Source organism: Schistocerca gregaria, chromosome 6, assembly GCF_023897955.1.
Source record: "Schistocerca gregaria isolate iqSchGreg1 chromosome 6, iqSchGreg1.2, whole genome shotgun sequence".
Taxonomy (NCBI): Eukaryota; Metazoa; Arthropoda; class Insecta; order Orthoptera; family Acrididae; genus Schistocerca; species Schistocerca gregaria.
The window spans coordinates 179192525-179217918 of record NC_064925.1 but is presented as its reverse complement, the minus strand read 5'-3'; the positions used below and the strand labels follow the sequence as shown (position 1 = coordinate 179217918).

The following is a 25394-nucleotide window of genomic DNA, read 5'->3' as shown; positions in this document are numbered from 1 at the left end:
ACTCCTTACATGCCCTACCTGGTCTGAAAAACATGCAAAACATGAATAGCACTAATGCACTCTGGTACATTTTTACCTATCACAGAAACACAGCCAGTTGAAGAACATTTTTGCACACAAGCAGCTGAACATTTTGCACCCCCTTCCCTTTCCCCCTTTTCCCTCATACACTTTCATCTGTGTCAGTTTTTGCTTCTAATTATGTTATGTATACAAATCTTGCACTTGGACACCCTTCTCAACTTGATGCCCCAAGCAAACAATACTAATTGTGATACGTACGGTGCTCCTCTCACATTGGCACCTGACGCACTGGTTTGAGTCGCTTGGGCCTTAAGCCAGGCCGGTACAGAGAATTGCAACTCTGCAACCTGCAAATGGTGTGTACATGGTACAAAGTTATTTGATATCCAGCGATGTCTTCTGGGTGCTTCACTTTTTTAATGTCAGATTACAACACAGTTGCTATGTATTTTAAGACACTTTCATCTCAATAATGTTGCAACATCCCAAGTCAGGTATAGACTGAGGTACTGTCTGTCTGCTACTACCATACCTCCTTTCTCCATTTCTCTTCCATGCAGAATGGCAATGTTCATTTCAGGTGCTACGTTTTACTGTGGGAACTCCACACTCTGTTACTTTCCTAAGAAGCCAGTGGTCATAAGCAGAAGTTGCTATGGCATCATGTATATCAGGCTATTCCAATTTAAGTGTTGTTCCAGCTTAAATGACATTCCAGATTAGTGTCCACTCATGGGTATTTCCATGATTAAGTGTCCACTTGTGGGCACCAGTGTGCAAACAGCTTGTGCACAGGCAGTCAACACTTTACACACAATACCAGCCAGTAAATTAACCACTACTTCCAACTTCGCAGATATGATCATAATAGGATGAGTTCTACAGAATAGTTCACTCTGAATAAAACTGACATAGTGATGAAATATTTTGTCAGACTGTATTGCTGCTAGACATACAATGCTCATCAGTAAATAAATGTCATGTGACTAGGGCCTCCCGTCAGGTAGACCGTTTGCCGGGTGCAAGTCTTTTGATTTGACGCCACTTCGGTGACTTGTTTCTCAATAAGGATGAAATGATGATGATCAGGACAACACAACACCCAGTCACTGAGCGGAGAAAATCTCCAACTCAGCCAGGAATCAAACCTGGGTCCTTAGGATTGACATTCTGTCTCACTGACCACTTAGCTACTGGGGCAAACTGCTCATCAGTGTTGGATAGTGAAGTTGGAATCTTCTGCAGCTTTTTATCTTTTTCGTGACAGGAAAAAGCTGTTACCAGCAAAATTTTAGGCTACAGAGTTCATGACAGCTGCATTTCTGTGTAACTTGGGAAACTATCCTACATATGTATCACAATACCACCATAACAAATACAATTACTTCATTATCATCATCATCTTCATCTTCATTTCAAGAACTACACTGTTGCCTACTCCAAACTCACAAACACATTTCCCATAAGGCTTGTTGTTCAGGATCTTCCTGGGAATTCTATGACCTCGTTTTCTCAAGAGTCATTGTCTCCCATATTCACGATACTTTTCAATTTTTTCATTTACGTTGAAAATATTTAATTTTTTTCTAATAACTTCATTTCTAATTAAGTCTCTTTTTGTACAGCCCTTCATCTTCCTTAGGAACTTCACATCCGTCTTCTGCAGTATGCTTAAGTGGAACAATATTTAATTTCATTGGTACCAAAATCAATGTAATGCAGAGCTCCATTAACCTTGTAACTAGTAGTGAGATAAGAATTATACAAAGATATCACTATTAGAGTATTATAAAAGGACATTTACAAGCATGAAAAGCCCTCTTGTTACTACATGGTTATTAAATATTTTCAACATAAATTAAAAAATTCAAAAGCATCGTGAAGACTGGAGACAATGCCTCTCGAGAAAACGAGGTCACAGAATTCCCAATAAGATCCTGAACAACAAGCCTTATGGGAAATGAGTTTGTGAGTTTGGAACAGGTGACAGCGTAGTCCTTGAAATGAAGATAATGATGATGAAGTAATTGCATTTGTTTTGGTGGTATTGTGTTGCCGTAGGATAGTTTCCGAAGTTACACAGAAACGCAGCTGTCATGAAGTCTGTGGCCCAACATTTTGCTCGGAACAGCTTTTTCCAGTCATGAAAAAGATAAAAAGTTGTAGAAGATTCCAACTTCACTATCCGACACTGATGAGCAGTCCACCCTGGTAGCTGAGTCGTCAGCACAACAGAATGTCAATCCTAAGGGACCGAGTTTGATTCCCAGCTGGGTTGGAGAGTTTCTCCGTTCAGTGACTGGGTGTTGTGTTGTCCTTATCATCATCATTTCATCCCCATTGACATGCAAGTCGTTGAAGTCGCCCTTTGAGAAGGGCAATCAAAGTAGAGTATTATGATGAACATAGTTGTTTAAATACAATTAATGACAACTGCTGCAATGAAAACACAGTACACAGTGATGAGTGAGGACCTAAGACCATGCACTGTTGACTGCATGGCGTAGACCAACGAATTTGTGTGTTGTGTAGATACTCTGGACTGTATTGACCAAGGTCCTATACAAACAACATAGACTGGCCAATGCACTGCCATATTTGAAGCCAACTGAAAACTTAACCACCATGTTTAGCAACATCAAGGTGGGAAATATTAGTCATCTGCTAGGACATGTTTATATGTTTGTTTTTGTTATACAAAAGCATTTGCTGCTGCCAGTCACAGAAATGACGCATTTCGAGAAATGATCCTGAGAACTAAATATGTTTGTCGTACACTATATTTGTGATGTGTGAGATGTTGCATTAATTTAGTGAATTCACTACTGAGGTGTGTTGACTTGTATCAACTTCTCTTCAGGGCAACTTCCCATTCTCGGTTTCTCTTCTGGGTGTCTTGTGCCGCCGTGCTACAACTCGTGAGTCAAATTTTCATGTTGTAGGATGACAGCACTGGGAGAAAGTTGGGGCTCCAAGCTGAAGCAGTCAGGACGAAGTTTAGCTGATTGTATGGGAAGTGACCAAAGGCTCCATTCCATGAAAGGCTATTGACTATTGGTTTTGCATCGAAAGTGTGTAGACCCCCCCCCCCCCCCCCCCGCCCTCTCCCCCCAATTGTGTTGCTGTCAGCCCCCATTGCGTTGTCGTCCTTTGAAGTGAAACAAGCTGTCAGTTGGGTATTCACTTGCAACCTATTACTTTTCCTCTGATTCCATCAGGAATGACCATCTGTCGGTCAGTCGATTGTCTCAATGGATGACCTGTATTGGGTCTTTTGGCTGCTTCTGTGTGCCGCTGATTACTTGCTGAACAGTGGCTGGTTTTAGTATTGTTTGAGTTGCTTGTGGTACTGTTTTTTAGTGGATCTATGAAGGGGTCAAACTAACAAGAGGCCTACTGAGATAGACAGGCAATTATTGCACCCTGTTGTTAAACTCTCTTTTTTAAAGTGTGTTTTAGAATTATGTTGGCCATCCAGTGAGGTTCTGTTGGCCCTAGCTGTACAGGAGAATGACTGTCATGTAGCAGACACTGTCGACTGTTGATAAATGCCCTGTATTAGTAAGATGCAGTTTAAGTTGCTCTAACTCTAATATCGGGCTGTCAGTTTTGCAGACTGGACTACCGTATTTACTCGAATCTAAGCCGCACGTTTTTTCCGGTTTTTGTAATCCAAAAAGCCGCCTGCGGCTTAGAATCGAGTGCAAAGTAAGCGGAAGTTCTGAAAAATGTTGATAGGTGCCGCCACAACTAAGTTCTGCTGTCGAATATATGTAGCGCTACACAGGCATGCTTTGCAGGCACAAGGATAAATACGGGCGCCAAAACCTCTGCAACAGTAAATAAATTTTTAAAAAAAAGGTGGAAGATGAGCTATTTTCTCCGTCCCAAGTTTCGACCACTGCATTTTCATACATTATCTAATGAAGTACGTACAAATTCCGTATTGTTCATCTTCGAATGTAGCATCATTTCAATGTACTACGAAAATCCCACTGGCAAGACTGTTTGGGATGTTTGTCAATATGGCCAAGTCTACATTCAGAATTTTTTCCTGCCTGTGAGAAGAGATGGTTGCTAATAGGAACTTTTATGTATTGTGAATCACATCCAGTATTCTCTTCACCATAAGAATAATACGAGTACAAACATTTTGCCATGTATTGTTTCGTGTTTGCTCCTGTCTCATTTAAATCCTGTCTGCCTAATAAACTACGAAACTAAAGTGAGACAACAGCAAACGCGGAAGAATGTACATATCACGTCATATTTATATTCGTATTATTCTTAGCCTAATAGAGCAGGCTGAAGTTCAAGACATTAGTCAGGAAGAATCAATGCACTAAGAAGTGGGATACGGAAGTTCTAAGGAATGACGAGATACGTTTGAAGTTCTCTAAGGCTATAGATACAGCAATAAGGAATAGCGCAGTAGGCAACACAGTTGAAGAGGAATGGACGTCTCTAAAAAGGGCAATCACAGAAGTTTGGAGGGAAAACATAGGAACAAAGAAGGTAGCTGCGAAGAAACCATGAGTAACAGAAGAAATACTTCAGTTGATTGATGAAAGGAGGAAGTACAAACATGTTCCGGGAAAATCAAGAATACAGAAATACAAGTCGCTGAGGAATGAAATAAATAGGAAGTGCAGGGAAGCTAAGGCGAAATGGCTGCAGGAAAAATGTGAAGACATTGAAAAAGATATGATTGTCGGAAGGACAGACTCAGCATACAGGAAAGTCAAAACAACCTTTGGTGACATTAAAAGCAACGGTGGTAACATTAAGAGTGCAACGGGAATTCCACTGTTAAATGCAGAGGAGAGAGCAGATAGGTGGAAAGACTACATTGAAAGCCTCTATGAGGGTGAAGATTTGCCTGATGTGATAGGAGAAGAAAAAGGAGTCGATTTAGAAGAGAGAGGGAATCCAGTATTAGAATCAGAATTTAAAAGAGCTTTGGAGGACTTACGGTCAAATAAGGCAGAAGGGATAGATAACATTCCATCAGAATTTCTAAAATCATTAGGGGAAGTGGCAACAAAATGACTATTCACGTTGGTGTGTAGAATCTATGAGTCTGGCAACATACCATCTGACTTTCGGAAAAGCATCATCCACACAATTCCGAAGACGGCAAGAGCTGACAAGTGCGAGAATTATCACACAATCAGCTTAACAGCTCATGCATCGAAGCTGCTTACAAGAATAATGGAAGAATGGAAAAGGAACTTGAGAATGCACTAGGTGATGATCAGTTTGGCTTTAGAAAAAGTAAAGGCACGAGAGAGGCAATTCTGACATTACGGCTAATAATGGAAGCAAGGCTAAAGAAAAATCAAGACACGTTCATAGGATTTGTCGACCTGGAAAAAGCGTTTGACAATATAAAATGGTGCAAGCTGTTCAAGATTCTGAAAAAAGTAGGGGTAAGCTATAGGGAGAGATGGGTCATATACAATATTTACAACAACCAAGAGGGAATAATAAGAGTGGACAATCAAGAACGAAGTGCTCGTATTAAGAAGGGAGTAAGACAAGGCTGTAGCCTTTCACCCCTATTCTTGAATCTGTACATCGAGGAAGCAATGATGGAAATAAAAGAAAGGTTCAGGAGTGGAATTAAAATACAAGGTGAAATGATATCAATGATACGATTCACTGATCTCATTGCTATCCTGAGTGAAAGTGAAGAAGAATTAAATGATCTGCTAAACGGAATGAACAGTCTAATGAGTACACATTATAGTTTGAGAGTAAATCCGAGAAAGACGAAGGTAATGAGAAGTAGTAGAAATGAGAACAGCGAGAAACTTAACATACAGATTGATGGTTACGAAGTCAATGAAGTTAAGGAATTCAGCTATCTAGGCAGTAATATAACCACTGACAGACGGAGCGAGAAGGACATCAAAAGCAGACTCGTTATGGCCAAAAAGGCATTTCTGGCCAAGAGAAGTCTACCAATATCAAATACCAGCCTTAATTTGAGGAAGAAATTTCTGAGGATGTACGTCTGGAGTACAGCATTGTATGGTAGTGAAACATGGACTGTGGGAAAAGCGGAACAGAAGAGAATCGAAGCATTTGAGATGTGGTGCTATAGACGAATGTTGAAAATTAAGTGGACTGATAAGGTAAGGAATGAGGAGGTTCTACTCAGAATCGGAGAGGAAAGGAATATGTGGAAAACACTGATAAGGAGAAGGGACAGGATGATAGGACATCTGCTAAGACATGAGGGAATGACTTCCATGGTACTAGAGGGAGCTGTAGAGGGTAAAAACTGTAGAGGAAGACAGAGATTGGAATACGTCGAGCAAATAATTGAGGACGTAGGTTGCTAGTGGTACTCTGAGATGAAGAGGTTAGCACAGGAAAGGAATTCGTGGCGGGCCGCATCAAACCAGTCAGTAGACCGATGACGGGGGGCAAAAAAAAAAAATTAATAATAATAATAATTTGTGGTACACTCAGAAATGAAGCACGGCAATTGACTAGATTTTTAAATCTAAGATGACTCTAATTTCTGTGCAGAAAGATTTTCAAACGGAGAAAAATTGTTGCTAAACTCTCGTTCAGAGCATCATCTATCATACGCAGTCTATTATTTGGTTCTTGTTGATCATTATCGAAGAAAACAGCAGTGTAAGTAACAACAAATAGCAGCCTCTTGCCATTGTTTTGCTAATGAGACAATTCCTCTCTTTTGTTTTTTAATTGTAAGCGGCGGTAGCGTGCACAAAAGCAAGCCATGTCGCGAGCGGCGACAGGTCGTAAACACATATTATCAGAAGGCGGCAAACAATGCATCACACAGTACAGTAATCCATTTTCAGCTTAGAGTGACGTAAACACCTATAACAAAGAGAACGGCACTTTATCAGATCAAAGAAAAATAAGCAATCAATTCAAACCAGACGAAGCACGTGAAAAAGGAAGGGTACCCGTATAAATACGGACGGAGCGCTAATGAACAGCAATGGCTACCTGGTAAAGCTTAACTGCTAAGCCTACGACTCGAACCAAACTACTGTAGCTGTATCATCATTCATTCGACCTAAATTTTTTCTCATATTACAATGGACCAACTTTGTTAGGATTTGGAGGTGCGGCCTAAAACTTTTTTCTCCCCTTGAATTTCGAGTCTCAAATTTCAGGTGCGGCTTAGATTAGGGAAAATTTTTTTTCCTTCAATTTCGAGTCTCATTTTTCAGGTGTGGCTTAGATTCGAGTATACACGGTAGTTAGCCATATTGTATGCTGACCTAGCTCCCGGTTGTCAAACCAGCCAACAAACTGTTCTGGTGTGCCTCACCATATGGCTGACTTGACAACAGGAGAGGAAGTGGGCGCGTTTCTGGGTGGAGGCTGGTATGTGGACTTCATTGGGACTGCTATTCCATGCCAAGTTGTGGTAGTGGGTCATTGGTCACTTCAGTTCTTAATGTTACTGTGGTGCTATGTCCCAGAAATCTTCTTCCATTGCCCTTGTGTGTCTTCCCCAACCAGAATCAAGGTTCAAAATTGTGCAAACAGGAAGGTTTCAAGCCATCAGACAGTTACTACATTCCACTAAGATAAACCCTACTGCAAGTTTAGTTCACCATAGATGGTACAGGCGTGCTTGCTGTCACTATTTTTACATTTGTTGTCTTCCTGGTAGTCACCACCGTAGCCTAGTTGTTTTGAAGCAGATCATTTACTCTCTTAAATTGTTTTGGAAGACTTGTTAAATATCTTATCTATTTCTGTTAACGTGTTTATTAATTTTTTAAAGGGAACATTTCTAAGCCTTGGGGCTCTGCACTGATCCTGACCATGTTGCAATACTTGAAAATTTTAGAGCAAATTTTTAATCCCTTCTCGCACTCTGCGATTATTGATGTTTTCAGCAGGTTTTTAGCTTCAGTCCATTGTACAGGAAAGTTTTGAATGTTTTCACAACATAAATCTAGATGTTGTCAACCACAAGTGATGTTGAACCTGGGGCTTGGTCCTTCCATGAATTCCTTTCACCACCAGTGGAAGACCATTTCAACTGTAATGTAAACAAGTGCATTTTTGCAATTACTGATGTATCTTTTGTGTAGACACAGGCACATTCATTTACAGTTTTTAAATTCGGTTATTCTGCTTTTGACTTAATGACATTTCAGGCATGGAAATGCCTACTACCTTGCATATTTATCAGATGTACATTGAACAAAAAGTTGGTATTGATTTTTATAGTGAAACCAAATGATTACTTCACAAAACATTTAAAATGCAGTTTCAACACTTAATTATTATTGTTGCTTGTGAAGAGACTAGGCTGGACTTGTCATTGTTGTCATTCTTGTGGTGTTCTGTTGTTTTTGCATGGCTTTGAACAACTGTAACAGAAGCCTGGACCACCATGTTTTATGCTATATTGCATTAGGATAATTGTTCCTTGGAAAAGAGCAACTAAGAAATTCCCTCTGATGCATTTAGGGTGAATATTCATACAGTTGAGTAACCTGCTAAATGATGCAACACCCTACAGGGTGCTATAAATCTACTGACAACCTGCTGCTGTCATTGTATAAAAGACTGTATTACTGTTTAAAAAGCAATAGCATTGCTTTTACAGTGGTGGGATTTCAAGGACCATCTAATAAAGGATAAAATTAAACTGAATCATTTTATCATATGTTATGCACTGAGCTAAAAACGAGTCTCCCCTGAAAATCTAATATTTATATTGTAAAGCTAACAGGAATAAAAAGAAATGAAATAAAACACATTTATGGTATACAGCAATTGACAAGTATAATAATAATATAGGCTTTGTTTGGGCCTGCAGTTATTTGACATTAAAATTTACCTGAAAATATGTTTCTACATTAAGCAGGTCAATTTACAAGAAATGGCTGTCACTGCCCTTAAAATAATATTAACTTTGTATATATTTTCTTGATATTCTCCTGTGTCTGTTGATTTAGTTTTGCACAAATGATACAACCAACAAGTGAAGTGCTGTTTTGACAGCAGCTTTCATCAGAATAAACTAACAACATTCCTCTCCAAACTCAGAGGAAACTATCAGGTGATCAAACCCAGTGAATTAACTCAGTCTACGTCCCAACATTCTGAATAGATCGACATATAGACTTACTCTACTGATGTTTGGCAATTCCTTAATACCCTTTCTACAACTTTGAACATACCCTGGGCACAATTAGTGATCCAGAAAAAATGCTTTTATGTTAGTTTTTCATCACAAAACAAAGCTTCTGTTGCATGAAAGAGGTATATAATGTTCATGTAGGCTGTTGTGTCATATCAACCTAGCTTATATGCCGAATGTGTTGACACACAGTATTCCTTGTTGCTGCCACCACGAGCACTGTTCATGTGTGGAGAGCTTCTCTATGTTGCACATATCTCTTTGGTACTCACTATTCTTTTGGTGGGGGAGCGGACACTGTTGCTGTGCAGGGGAGTGGATGAGTGAGATTTGTTTTTCCTCCCTAGCTGGGCTCAGCTACTTTCTTGTCAACTCGATTTGTATTCACCAATCGACATATCAACATATATTGTGAAAGCTTGCCTATGCCATTTTGACATCACTTCCTTAGATTGTTCGGGTGCAAACAAGCTCTACTATCAACACAATGAACAAGGAAACTTTACAAGCATTACAATAGAGACCACTGCACTGGCATCACCAGAGTATGCTGTGTGCTGCACTGCCATTGGCTACAGAGGGGAAACACACACCCACATGTCAGATTCCGATGCCTTTCACCGTACTTCACAGTTTTTAGTTTAATTCAGAATGCTCATCAATTTTTGCTTTTTTTCTACGTAAGCACAAATGAAAGACCTCTTAAAAAGCTGTGTTTTGACACATAATTTCTGGTCATAGTATGTCAGAAAATAGGTTGGTTACCTTATAGCCAGACACCAATTTCAATTTTTGGATGTGTTTTTACTTGCTGTTAAGTAAGTAAGAATGACATTTACAACCACAAATTATTGTACAAACACTGTATTGCATATTTAGTTTCCTTCACTTGTACAGATTTTGCATAATGTGCTAAGAAGGATTATGATTTTTAATCATATATGACATTACATATGTTTTTGCTCTTAATTTGGGATTTTGACATTTTCCACAATTCTGCATTTTCCTTAATGTTGCGTTTCTTTTAAGTCTGGACCAAACAAAAACATAAAATACGGGGTTTCACTGTATTGTCATTATTCCATCCTGCATATTCCACTATGTGCATACGGCAATCAGTAGAATATGCAGTCATTTATCTTTTCAAAGTTAAATAAATTTTCTGAGTGCAATTATAGCAAAAGTATAGTTTATACTTCATTTCTTTTCATGGTCAGTAAAGAATTGTGAAATGAATGAGGGCCTGGAGCTGTGTCATGGGATGACACAAGAGCCTGAAGTAGCAAATAAAAATGCATGGGGGATGACATGTGACATTTTTTGTTCACAGATGAATAATTTAAATTCAAAAATGAGCATTCAGAAATGTAAAATCATAATTTTTGTGTATAATGAACCATGGCATTGCAGCAATAAGTTATCAAATTTGGACGTAAAATCTTTTCCTGGTAACACAATATTGTGTGTTCAGCCTCTTGACCAAGAGGTGATCCAGTCTTTTAATTTCAATCACTGAGAGAAGCTTCTGTGTTCGCTAGTTGCGAAACTGGACACTGTGTGGTGTGTAAAAACTATCTAAGTCTGTGGCTGTAGATACCGTATTTACTCGAATCTAAGCCGCACTCGAATCTAAGCCGCACCTGAAAAATGAGACTCGAAATTGAAGGAAAAAAAATTTTCCCTAATCTAAGCCGCACCTGAAATTTGAGACTCGAAATTCAAGGGGAGAAAAAAGTTTTAGGCCGCACCTCCAAATCCTAACAAAGTTGGTCCATTGTAATATGAGAAAAAATTTAGGTCGAATGAATGATGATACAGCTACAGTAGTTTGGTTCGAGTCGTAGGCTTAGCAGTTAAGCTTTACCAGGTAGCCATTGCTATTCATTAGCACTCCGTCCGTATTTATACGGGTACCCTTCCTTTTCCACGTGCTTCGTCTGGTTTGAATTGATTGCTTATTTTTCTTTGATCTGATAAAGTGCCGTTCTCTTTGTTATAGGTGTTTACGTCACTCTAAGCTGAAAATGGATTACTGTACTGTGTGATGCGTTGTTTGTCGCCTTCTGATAATATGTGTTTATGACCTGTCGCCGCTCGCGACATGGCTTGCTTTTGTGCACGCTACCGCCGCTTACAATTAAAAAACAAAAGAGAGGAATTGTCTCATTAGCAAAACAATGGCAAGAGACTGCTATTTGTTGTTACTTACACTGCTTCTTTCTTTGATAATGATCAAAAGGAACCAAATAATAGGCTGTGTATGATGGAAGATGTTCTGAACGAGAGTTTAGCGAAAAATTTTCTCCGTTTGAAAATCTTTGCAGACGCCTCTTTTGTACATTATATTCTGCACAGAAAGTAGAGTCGTTTTAGATTTAAATATCTAGTTAATTGCCGTGCTTCATTTCTGACTCTATTACTATTAGGAATACGAAAAATATGAATATAAACATTACATGATGTGTATATTCTTCCGCGTTTGCAGTTGTCTCACTCTAGTTTCGTAGTTTATTAGGCAGACAGGATTTAAATGAGACAGGAGCAAACACGAAACAATACATGGCAAAATGTTTATATTCGAATTCTTATGGTGAAGAGAATACTGCATGTGATTTACAATTCATAAAAATTCCTATTAGCAATCATCTCTTCTCACAGGTAGGAAAAAATTCAGAACATAGAGTTGGCGATATTGACAAACATCCCAAACACTCTTGACAGTCGGATTCTCGTAGTACATTGAAATGCCATTACATTCGAAGATGAACAATACGAAATTTGTACGTACTTCGTTGGATAATGTATGAAAATGCAGTGGACGAAACTCGGGGCGGAGAAAAAAAACTCGTCTTCCACCCTTCTTTAAAAATTTATTTACTGACGCAGAGATTTTGGCGCCAGTATTTATCTTTGTGACTGCAAAGCATGCCTGTGTAGCACTGCATATATTCGACGGCAGAAGTTAGTTGTGGCGGCACCTACCAAATTTTTCATAACTTCCGCTTACTTTGCACTCGATTCTAAGCCGCAGGTGGTGTTTTGGATAACAAAAATCGACAAAAAAGTGCAGCTTAGATTCGAGTGATTACGGTAACACTGCTGACTGGAGTGAAGTAAAAAAACGGAACAATTAGGAAATGCTTTATTAATTCTGGTTTTCAATCTTCACAGAACGTGGGCACTGGAGAAGCAGAAGGTGGTGATGAATCAATAAACATCATCAGTCACTTGTGCATGCTGCCAATGCTGAATTGAAGATTTCTACAGCGAATAGAGAAACTGAGTGCTTCAACAGTGGTGATAACTGGGGGCATGCTGTTGTAGAAATGAACCCAGATCCTCACTGCAGAGACAACCAAAACAATGATAGTGAAGATGACACAATACCTGTCGAGGCAGCCCTATTTACATGATGCCTTACATAGCACTGATAGACCCAAGTCCCTTGTTTCTGAGCTTTACAAACAGACGCTGATGTGCTTAATACCTGAGGTGGAAAAGGAACATGAGAATGTTATAGTGAACAAACATATGAAAAAGTGTGAGCAAATGCTAACTTCCATGTATTTTATTATGTAAACGATTAGGTACGTACTGTGTTGTTATTGAAATTACTAACATATTATAAAAGCTTGTTTCCATTGCAGCAGTTGTCATTAATTGTGTTTAAATAACTATGTTCAGCGTAATACTCTACCTTGATCGCCTTTTGAGAAGACCACCCATCCAAACAATCACTTTCTCACAAAAATCCAAGAGGTCGGGTTAAAGAGATTTCACTGCACAAATGAGAGGATGTTGAAAGCACTCTGGGCAGTGCAGAAGTGCAGGGGAGTAAAAAATGCCATCTTGCTCAGAGTCATTTCACAGAAGGACAATTGAGGGAGGCGCACGTCAATAGTTAATAGGCCAGACAGCTTTTTGTATTTGCACTACTGGGGCAGCCAAGCACTGTGGATGAACACATATATGGAATATATATGCAGACAAGGGATTTTCCAGCCAAAAGTACACTTTTTCCAGTGTGAAAATACACTTAAGTGACAGTATATGTCCCCTCAAACGGTAAAACTTATCAATCCTTTGAATGGTTAAGGTTTTATACACCGGCATAGAACTTCCCAGTATATTAGAAAACGATCACCCCCCCCCCCCCCCCTGTCGAGGGGGGCAAGAAACAGGTTTTGGAAAGATCTTTGATGTGCAGAAACCTGTATACTGCATATTTTCGTATTATGATACACAACATATTTTTGTATTACAAAAGTATATATTCGAATTCCACCAAGCACAGCACATTAGGTTCCAAAGCACTGAAATCGAGATTGTGATGAACTTTTGAAAGCCAAACATAGCACATGCCACATGACCTCACCAGCTGTTGATAAGATATTCTGAGCACAGGACACATGATGTAATCAGCCAACAGCAACATCACTGTTAAGTGCTGCAAACACACAAATATGATAAGTTAATGGTTTGAATTAATAAACATAGTGTAGCTATAAGAGACTGGCCTTGAAGATTAATAAACTACAAGAAAAGCTAGGTTTCACAGATAATATTGGCCTTTTTTGGGTGTGGTACAGTTTAAGATACATCACACAAATGTGCCAGTAATATCTTGAATAATGACATAAATGTCTGGTGTCTGGGCTCGAAATTCTTATCAGTGACTGGTGCTTAAAGTGTTTAACTTTAAATGAAAGCTCTGTGATTTAAGAAATCACAAGAACATTCTCACACGTAACATAATTCATCTCACGTAAAGTGAAATTTTCTTTGAAAGTTAATGTTTTTGCTAACCACCATTCGTAATAATTTCCCCACAACCTGGCCAAATTCATTTCAGCAGTTGTCAGAGAGCACCCACAAACAGGCGTTACTGCATGTGCACAGCTACAATGCTGGAGGAAACCTGTATCTTAGTACATATACAGCATTAAGAGATCTTACATTATATCATAAATGAAACAAAACACCAGAGGACATTCCAACAGCATCAGAATTTTGACATAAAAGTGCACATTCGTATGTCCAGATTAACAAAGAAGTAAGCACCAACCTATCAAGCGTTTCAGTGTCGTTTTCGGGACGCAAATTTTCTTGGAGTACCAGTACTGAATTATCTCATGTTTGGTTCTTTGTTATAGCATGATACCATAGGCCTACATGCCAAAAAATGAAAACATGTACTTGAAATTCAGCAAACTGTTGAAACTAGCCAATAGTGTGGAATGAAACATGTCGTTTCAAATAAATTGACTGCTTCTCGGAAAAAGATTATTAAAAGGTAAATTTGTTCAAAAAATTGATGAAAATAACTTCACTGTTCTGCAAGGCGATTAATGCTTGACTGCCGCAAATGTGGAAATGAAATAAAAACACAAAACTGTAACTAATAACACACTTTAGTCTTCTGTAATTATGTGAATGTATTTTTAATTCATTTGATAGATCCTGGCCGCAGATATCCATTTTGTTTTCATTTGATGTGAGAGCTACAAGCAAGGAGGAAAGAGCAAAATCACTTAAACATAAACACAGGTCACGTGAAGACACTGCCCCCCCCCCCCCCTTCCCCACAACAACCCAAACTGTTCTGCATGAGTGGGAATCTGGTAGCTTGATGCTACTGCTCATACATGACTCAACTGTGCATGTGCAAGAGCCAGCTGGAAATTGCTCAAACAAACCTACTGTAAACAGTTGTGATGTCACGCTTATCAGAAGCAGTCTGTTGTCCTGAAGTATTGCATAGTCTTTGTCTTAAAGCCTTTGACTCATTTTGCTGATGGCAGACACTCGTGTGCGCACTGTATTTTTTTGTTCTAAATGGCACCTTTACTTTGCAACTTAAGGTAAATATTTTTTTACTCTCGTTTATGTTTTATTGCTGCAGCACTATTCTGCAGTGGCTGGATACAGTAAAATTCTTTGTCAGAATATCAGTTCTTACCAGTCAAAATCACAAAAAATTTACTGAAAACCAAAAAAAAAGAAGAATAAAAAAGAAAAATTCTCCAAAATTCCAGGATTTTATCCCAGTTTTCTTCCAGATGCAAAAATTCTCAGATTTTTCCCAGGTTTCTCAGGGCGTACACATCCTGTCATATACAATCTCCTGTGGTGCAGGAGCCCCCTGTTGCAAAACATTTTACAAATCTGGATGGCGGAAAAAAGAGAAACATTTTAGCAAAAGGCAGAAGTGTACACAAAAATAGAAAGCTAAGTTCCTCTCAGTAAATCACTGGATGCCACAGACAGACAATGATAACGGAATGGGGATCTGCAGTTTTGAAATCATGACACAACACTGGACGTGTCAGGTTAACGAAGACTGAATGTTTACTCAATATAAGAATCAAAGGGACTGGATCCTGTAAAAACATTAAGTTAGACAGATAAATTCAACTGTAAGGTCGAGGCCCGCCTCACTGGTCAAAGAGAGAGATGATGGGGAGGGGAGGGGGGGGGGGGGGAGAGTGACACTATTTTTTTTCTCTATAAAATTTTAGAATGTACGTTACTGGTTAACTGAAGAGAGGGTGCTTACAAAAGGGGATTAGCTTGTTCCTAGGAACAATTTGATCGCTTGGTGCTGGGAAGATCTGAAGCCAAACCAACCTAAATACAGGAAATGAAGTGAAACACAGCAACCCAAGATTTACTGGTAGAAAACATTCAATTAGAAATCACTCTGTCTTCATCTATTTCATCAACAACTTCTGCCATAAACTTCAAAACAGCCAGCCTGTTGTCATGAGAGCTGCTGTTGGGACTTAGAGAAAATTCAGGCTGATTTGAACTCTGCCATTGGCGAGGGTCATCGGTGGCACCACTGACTGATTCTGCAGCCACTTCAGTCTCCACCTACAACAATATGGCGAGGTCGAGCGGCAATCACGAGACATTGTGTGGGGAAACTTAAGTCACTTTACACCATTTTGACCACTTCATGATTCACTTTGGAGACTAGCATTTTTAATTTAATGAACAGTCCACTTTCAACTCCACCCACAGGTATAATGTATTCCCTTCTGTGGTATTGTTTGCCTTTCAATTAACATCACAACAATCAGTGGTCATATACGATTGGGTTTAATTCACTTGTGCGATTATCACAACCTCTCCCTCAACCCTTTTGTGATGTATCCCAAGGTGTTTATTAGTATTGGCATAGTTTGTCAACTGTCTATGCATAACTTTACCAGAATACATCAAAGTAATTGCAATTCTTTTCTCATTTAGTAGTCATAGGTCTCACAATTCTCCATTTTGGAGGATGATTAATTAATGTATGTCACAGACAGGGCACACACAATTATTACATAAAAACTAACAACCAGACACAAATGACCTCTAGCAGTATGAGCAGGTTTATGAAGAAAAACAAAAGCTGGAAGTTTCACTAGCAATTAGTATCTGGCAGTTAAGAAGTTGTCTTCTTTTATATTTCCTGAAGTTCTCAGTACAAAGCAGTTTATAAATCAAAATAAATATAGTAAAACAACTAATCCATTAACTTACTATTTTGTTTCTGACTATTTATAGAAGCAATTCAAATAAGAATAAAAGAAAAATGCTTCCAGTAGTAGCAATCTTAAATGAACTAATTTGTGATCAATTTTAGAGATATAACTAATTTCACAGCAACTTACCTGCACACAGCTCATCCTTACATCTGGAGATGAGTCATACAACAAAAACCCAATATACTTGAGGTATTTATCTTGTAGGTACGTTCCATGGTAAGTCCTTATCCATGATCCAAGATTCTCACAACACAGTACTCGAATTTCTGCACACACATCCCTAAAACAATATTTAGTGACACATAAAATTTTATTGTATGTAGAATCCTATCAAAAAAGGAAAAAAAAGTCATACAACTAGGGCCCATGGCTGAGGAGGTAACCCTCAATGGAGTTGTACTTCATGGTTTGGTTCACATCACATTTGTTGTAAATCACCAACCTGGAAGTGAGTGCCAATAGACAAAAAACTGGAAACATTTCATATCATCAGCATGTGTACTAGTACTTTGGAATAATTACAAAACCTATCACCAGTGAGTTTCACTATTGAACAGTAGGGCAGTACTCTAATCAATGAGTACATAAAATTTCAATATAAAATCTAGTTGTAATGAGAAACAGGGCATTACTCTATTGAATGAGCACATAAAATTTCATTAAGAAATCTGGTTATAATGAGAAACAAACTGACATTGCCAGTTAACACAGAGCACTAAATGTAACAAATGTCATTGACATTATCTACACATTTCACAGAAAATACAGCAAATATCTGCTGAAACACAAGAGAAAATGTGCCAGATGACTACTGTGAGACACTCAGTTACACACTTGTATGTACACCTTTATGTAGAAGACAAGCAATGTATTGTACATTTTTGACATAGACAGGTTAGATTTTTTGAAAACAAAATGTAAATAAGTAAAACAAAGTAAATAAACAATAAATTGTGCAGCAGCAACAAAGCAGATCTGGAAGAAATGTGTTGTGAAAGATTTAAAGATATTATCCTCATTCACGTCTACTGAGATACTTAAGAATGTTCAGTGGGTTCACTTGTCTTGCTTTCACTATCTGTACAAGCTGTGGTAATTTGGTCAATAAACTGTCAACAATAAGATATGAATGTTAATGTTTTTTCTATAAGTAACATGTAAATAATACTGCCATGAAAAAAAAGAGAAAGAATCAAGCAGTAATGAATTAAAACTTAACGGCAGTATGGCACACAATACTAATGTCAGCATAAACTGAATGGGACACGTTTCATCCCAAACAAGCCACACAGCACATACCGTTTAACTTTGCACTATAGTGTAGATACTCTTAGTGCAATGTACCTGTGGATGCAAAGATAAATTGGGGTAAGAAATCAAATAAAATCATTTCATAAAAAGCCACCAAAGACCATGGGTCGCTTGTACCAAAATATTTATAAAATGTCCCTGGAATAACCTCCAAAATTTTGTCAATGAAGTTCGGGTTCACATGTAAGTTCACATCACATGTATATGTAAATATAAGTTCCAAAATTACAGACTTTGCCTGAAGACGTGGCTGGTCATCCTTTCAATGGAATTTTTTGGCACTGCTTGTGAGGGAAATACTGATACAGGACTTCAGGTTTGTTCAATGTTGTCCTGGCTTCAGAAGTGGTACTAAATGCGGCAGCTTTGTGTATAATTCCACAGTAGCTTCTTTCTCAAAGTGCTTGGTGGTGTGGCACAGCAACACAGTGTGTGTATGTGTGTGTGGTCTTCAGTCCTGAGACTGGCTTGATGCAGCTCTCCATGCTACTCTATCCTGTGCAAGCTTCTTCATCTCCCAGTACCTACTGCAGCCTACATCCTTCTGAATCTGCTTAGTGTATTCATCTCTTTGTCATCCTTTACGATCTTTACCCTCCACGATGCCCTCCAACACTAAAGTGGTGATCCCTTGATGCCTCAGAACATATCTTACCCAACCAATCCCTTCTTGTAGTCAAGTTGTGCCACAAACTCCTCTTCTCCCCAATTCTATTCAATACCTCCTCATTAGTTATGTGATCTACCCATCTAATCTTCAGCATTCTTCTGTAGCACCACATTTCAAAAGCTTCTATTCTCTTCTTGTCTAAACTATTTATTGTCCATGTTTCACTTCCATACATGGCTACACTCCATAAAATACTTTCAGAAACGAATTACTGACACTTAAATCAATACTCGATGTTAACAAATTTCTCTTCTTCAGAAACGCTTTCCTTGTCATTGCCAGTCTACATTTTATATCCTCTCTACTTCGAACATTATCAGTTATTTTGCTCCCAAAATAGCAAAACTTCTTTACTACTTTAAGTGTCTCATTTCCTAATCTAATACCCTCAGCATCGCCCGACTTAATTCGACTACATTCCATTAACTTCATTTTTCTTTTGTTGATGTTCATCTTATACCCTCCTATCAAGACACTGTCCATTCCATTCAACTGCTCTTTCAAGTCCTTTGCTGTCTCTGACAGAATTACAATGTCATCGGCAAACCTCAAAGTTTTTATTTCTTCTCCATGGATTTTAATACCTACTCCAAACTTTTCTTTTGTTTCCTTTACTGCTTGCTCAATATACAGATTGAATAGCATCGGGAGAGGCTACAACCCTGTCTTACTCCCTTCCCAACTACTGCTTCCCTTTCATGTCCCTCGACTCTTATAAACTGCCATCTGCTTTCTGTACAAATTGTAAATAGCCTTTCGCTCCCTGTATTTTACCTCTTCCACCTTCAGAATTTGAAAGAGAGTATTCCAGTCAACATTGTTAAAAGCTTTCTCTACGTCTGCAAATGCTAGAAATGTAGGTTTGCCTTTCCTTAATCTTTCTTCTAAGATAAGTCGTATGGTCAGTATTGCCTCACATGTTCCAACATTTCCACGGAATCCAAACTGATCTTCCCCGAGGTCAGCTTCTACCAGTTTTTCCATTCGTCTGTAAAGAATTCATCTGTCAACACCTGCTTTCTTTGGGATTGGAATTATTATATTCTTCTTGAAGTCTGAGGGAATTTCGCCTGTCTCATACATCTTGCTCACCCGATGGTAGAGTTTTGTCAGGACTGGCTCTCCCAAGGCTGTCAGCAGTTCTAATGGAATGTTGTCTACTCCCGGGGCCTTGTTTCGACTCTTCCATATTTCCATAATATCATCCTCAAGAACATCGCCCCTGTATAGACCCTCTATATACTTTTCCCACCTTTCTGCTTTCCCTTCTTTGCTTAGAACTGGGTTTCCATCTGAGCTCTTGATGTTCATGCAAGTGGTTCTCTTTTCTCCAAAGGTCTCTTTAATTTTCCTGTAGGCATTATCTATATTACCCCTCGTGAGATAAGCCTCTACATCCTTACATTTTTCCTCAAGCCGTCCCTGCTTAGCCATTTTGCACTTCCTGTCGATCTCACTTTTGAGACGTTTGTATTCCTTTTTGCCTGCTTCACTTACTGCATTTTTTTATTTTCTCCTTTCATTAATTAAATTCAGTATCTCTTCTGTCACCCAAGGATTTCTACGAACCCTCGTCTTTTTACCTACTTGATCCTCTGCTGACTTCACTATTTCATTCCTCAAAGCTACCCATTTTTCTTCTACTGTATTTCTTTCCCCCATTCCTGTCAATTGTTCTTATGCTCTCCCTGAAACTCTGTACGACCTCTGGTTCTTTCAGTTTATCCAGGTCCCATCTCCTTAAATTGCCACCTTTTTGCAGTTTCTTCAGTTTTAATCTACAGTTCATAACTAATAGATTGTGGTCAGAGTCCACATCCGCCACTGGAAATGTCTTACAATTTAAAATCTGGTTCCTAAATCTCTGTCTTACCATTAGATAATCTATCTGAAACCTTCTAGTATCTCCAGGGTTCTTCCATGTATACCACCTTCTTTGATGATTCTTGAACCAAGTGTCACCTTCTTTGATGATTCTTGAACCAAGTGTTAGCTATGATTGTGTTATGCTCTGTGCAAAATTCTACCAGGCAGCTTCCTCTTTCATTTCTTAGTCCCAATTCATATTCACCTACTACGTTTCCTTCTCTTCCTTTTCCTACTATCGAATTCCAGTCACCCATTACTATTAAATTTTCGTCTCCCTTCACTACCTGAATAATTTCTTTTATCTCATCATACATTTCATCAATTTCTTCATCATCTGCAGAGCTAGTTGGCATATAAACTTGTACTACTGTAGTAGGTGTGGGCTTCTTGTCTATCTTGGCCACAATAATGTGTTCACTATGCTGTTTGTAGTAGCTTACCTGCACTCCTATTTTTTTTTTTATTCATTATTAAACCTACTCCTGCATTACCCCTATTTGATTTTGTATTTATAACCCTGTATTCACCTGACCAAAAGTCTTTTTCCTCCTGCCACCGAACTTCACTAATTCCCACTATATCTAACTTTAACCTTTCCATATCCCTTTTTAAATTTTCTAACCAACCCGCCCGATTAAGGGATCTGACATTCCATGCTCCGATCCATAGAACACCAGTTTTCTTTCTCCTGATAATGACGTTCTCTTGAGTAGTCCCCACCTGGAAATCCGAATGGGGGACTATTTTACCTCTGGAATATTTTACCCAAGAGGACGCCATCATCATTTAATCATACAGTAAAGCTGTATGCCCTTGGGAAAAATCATGGCTGTATTTTCCCCTTCCAAGCAACACAGTATATTGTGAAACTTTTTGGGTCCATATTGCAGCTGCCGCTGTTTAAAGCTCACTACATTTGGGAATGACCATAAATGCTAATCACCATATAGAGATGCTGAGTCACAGATACTCAAAACAAAATAAACTGTCAGAAAGTGAGCTTTTTGCCAGCAAGACCTTCGTTGGAAATAGACAACGTACACACACACTCCTCCAAGTGCAACTCACACACACAATTCCACAGTCTCTGGTCTCAGCAGCCAGAGACTGTGTCACGTGTGTATTGTCAGTTGTGTTTAATTGAGTGTGAATGAGTATGCTGTCTATTTCTGATGAGGGCCTTTTTGGCCGAAAGCTCACTTTCTGACAGTCTTTTTGCTGTGCATAACTGACTCAGCATTTCCTTTATATTATGAGTAGCAACTATCCCTTTCATAAAGTTATACATTCTATCCTAGATTTTCCATTGTTTGAGAATGAGTATAAAGCAAGAACAAGCCTTGACAACCATGTTAATTCCATCACTGTCATTGTAGAGATTGCTTTAACAGAAATTACGTTTCGTAGCACAGGACTATACTTTTCATTAAAATATTTCTCTTGCAAACATATACGCATGGATCTGTCACACGCCAAAGCTTGAATTCCTTGATGTAAATCCTGAATCAACTCATTTTCTTTACAGTGACTCTCTGGAACCTCCTGGCTCCAGCACAGAATATGTACCTAGTTAACTATGATTCTTGAATATGTTTTTTATTTACAAAAACAGGCCAACTCATGCTGCAATCATATAACAGACTGAGAAATTAATACATAAAAGTAATACAAAACATTCCCTACCAGACATGGGTATTTTTGAAGCTATTTTACATATTCTGTTTGGGCAGTGAGATCAAAACTATAACACTGATGTATGGCATTGGAACTAGCATGCAACATCTGTCTTCAAGACAAATTAAATAAGCTACAATGTAGTTTGCCAAAACTGGTAAACTCAAGGGCAAATTAAATTTTAGGGGTGTCGTCAAAACAAGCATCACTATGGAAATCAAGTATCTAATAAAACATTACTGTCAACTGCCATGATGCCACTACCCAGATAGTGCTTATCACCAGGAGCATTCTCTGATAACAATCATGCCTATCAGAATCCTGCATATAAGCTGGCATAAGGCTAGTCTGAGCCACTTTGTAATTCTATCGCAGCATTGATGCAGTGGAAGCGCATGCTTGTTGCTCTATTAGTTTGATTCTCGCTATGGATTTGGTTTATTAGTGTTTATTCTTTGGATTCTCTTAGTATCCAGCTATACTTGCGACAATGTGCAAACTGGACTTCAGATGGGTCACTTACTTTAAAGATCATAAGCACTGCTTTAGGGAGCATTCCGTAACATATCTCATTTTGTTGAATAAACTGGGTTGAGTCTTAAGTTTTGAGTGTAGATCACCTTTACAAAATAAAGGCTGAAGCTTTTCCTCAACTGATTCTCATTTAGACAATCCTGAATTCCACTGCCTTATCATTTTCTTACTCTTTTAGAAGTTGAGGTTCTTTTAAAGTGATTTTCTTTGTACAAAAAGTAACATTCTGGATGAAATCAGTTACTTGATGGTATGTCAATGTTTCCTTTAAAAGTAATCCATTTCACTGGAGTCTGAAAGATCTGGGAGACTCAATAAACAGTTTTTTTGAAAAGGCAATCTTTCACAGCTATCCCCACCTTTCTAAAACCAAAAATAAATTTTTAGAAGCTAACTGTGTATTTTTTGTAATTAGACAGCGTTAGTGGTCTACACACCCAAAAGTGAGTTTAGAAGCAAGTTGAAGACTTCATTTAGATCTGACAAAAGCTAAATAATTACACCACAGAGTTCACCCAAGTTGAGACCCAAATGGAGAGTCAACCATAACACCACAAGCGCACAGCAGGAACACCAATGACTATCAACTGATTTGCCTCAACATTGCTCTATCCCACTGGTATACAGCAAATCTTTGGGTCCATATGACAAAGTTAGATCCTCAAATTTCTCTGGCACTGTCCCCACCAATGAACTTTTAGTGACTCCTGTATCCCTATCTTCAAAGTAGTCACCTCAGGCATATATGCAACAATCTCAGTTTTGTTCCTTATTTAGTGAGCAGTCCTAGAAGTCTGCAGAGTGAAAGATGTTCAGGACCTATTGCAATTCATCTTGGATGTCTTCAGTGAAGTCAAGAGTTTCATCTTTGGAAACAGGTAGAAGTCACATGGGGATAGTTCTGGCAAGTAGGGAGGGTGGGGGGACAGTTGTCATGTTGTTTTATGCAGGAATCCCTTCGGAACAAGTGAGGTGAGCATGGATGCATTGTCATGGTGCACCAACCACTCACTTTTTCCACAATTCTGGCTGTTTGCTCTGAACATTTACCTTCAGTCGCCTCAAAACCTCACAGAAAAACTACCCATTGACATTCTGACCAGGTGTAACAAACATCTTATGCACTATTTCCTGAGTGTCAGGGGAGGGGGGAAAAAAATGATCAGCATTGCCTTCATATTGCTACGAGCTTGTTGAGCTTTTTCAACCTTGGAGAAGACTGTTTTTATCATTGTGATAGTCATTGCTTTGTTTCATGGTAGTAACTGTAAACCCAAAATTCATCTCCTGTTATCACTCAGAATAAGAAATTTAGGACACTCTTGACTTCTTTGCTGTACACCAGTGCATGTCTGAATCCCGAGGTTTTGCTAGTTGATGCTGAGATGGTGATGGACAAACTTTGCCGCAATTCATCACATGTTCAGTTCATCAGCTAGAACTCGTTGAAATGTACTGTATGACAGCCCAAGTCTCTTACTTGCCTTCAGTCTTCGTGTATCATGTCATGCACTTTCGTAATCATTTATGGTCTTGTGCTTTTTGACAGTTGACGAAAATGTTTGTCATCTTGCATAGATTCTCGACCTTCCTTGAAGCACTTGAACCATGCAAATGTCCTGACTGGACTCAGTGTACTCTCATCAAATGTCTCTGACAGAATGTGGTGGCTTTCAGCTACTGTTTTGTTAAACTTGAAATAGAATTTGATGGAAATCCATTGCTCCTTCACGTTACTAATTTCGCAACCCGCAGAAGCACTGGAACATATCCTGACAAGCGCCACTACAATTCACAACTGCATGCACCAAAGATGAGGCAACTTTGTGTTGCAGAAACTAAGACGTGTACCTAAAGACATCTAGCAGCGGAATGTCATACTGCTACTGGTTTTACTGGTACAATGAAATCCTCAGATATTTTGGGAAGCACATCATATGTGATCTAAACAGACTAAAAATGTAGGAGGAAGGTGACGAATCAAATGACAAATATCTGTCTGAATGGAACATGAGACAATAAAGGGAAAAACTCTAACATGTAGTAGGTGAAGATACACTATCTGAGGAAAAGTATCCAGACAATCTTATGTAATGTATAACTAATCACTGAAGGTCACAAAGGAGGTGTTGAGACTGTACAAAAACAAAATGTACCAGACACGAGAGTTCAATGACTACGAATGTGGAGTAGTCATTGGATATCACCTGAGTAACATCCATATGGGACAACTCAAGCCTTCTGAAGCTGCTGAAGTCGACTATTGGTGATGTGATTGTGAAATGGAAATGCAAAGGAACAACCGCAGATACACTAAGCTCAGGCAGATCTCATGTACTGGTAGACAAGGACTGTCAAGCACTGGGGAGGGTGGGTGTAAAACAATCACATGACATCAGCAGAAAAAATCACTTGTGAGTTCCAAAGTGCTACCAGGAGTCCAGCTAGCAAAATGGCTGTGTGTATGGAGTTAAAAAGTAATGGAATGCAATGGTTGAGTAGCTTCCCATAACCCACTAATTTATGTAGTCAATGCTAAACAACACTTGAGTTTATGTAAAGTGTGGTACCACTGAACAGTCAATGAAAAAATGAGGGATTCGAAGTGATGAATCATGCTATGTCT

At 38.7% G+C, this 25394-nt stretch overlaps 1 protein-coding gene across 1 annotated transcript in view; it reads right to left on the bottom strand.

Annotated features, from left to right (window-relative positions):
- The window catches only part of LOC126278687 (cohesin subunit SA-2-like), a 381965-nt gene that overhangs the window by 323444 nt on the left and 33127 nt on the right, over positions 1 to 25394 (bottom strand). The window contains exon 6 of the mRNA XM_049978948.1: positions 16837 to 16990. Within this exon, the coding sequence (XP_049834905.1) occupies positions 16837 to 16990 (154 nt within the window). The remainder of the gene's footprint in view (positions 1 to 16836; positions 16991 to 25394) is intronic.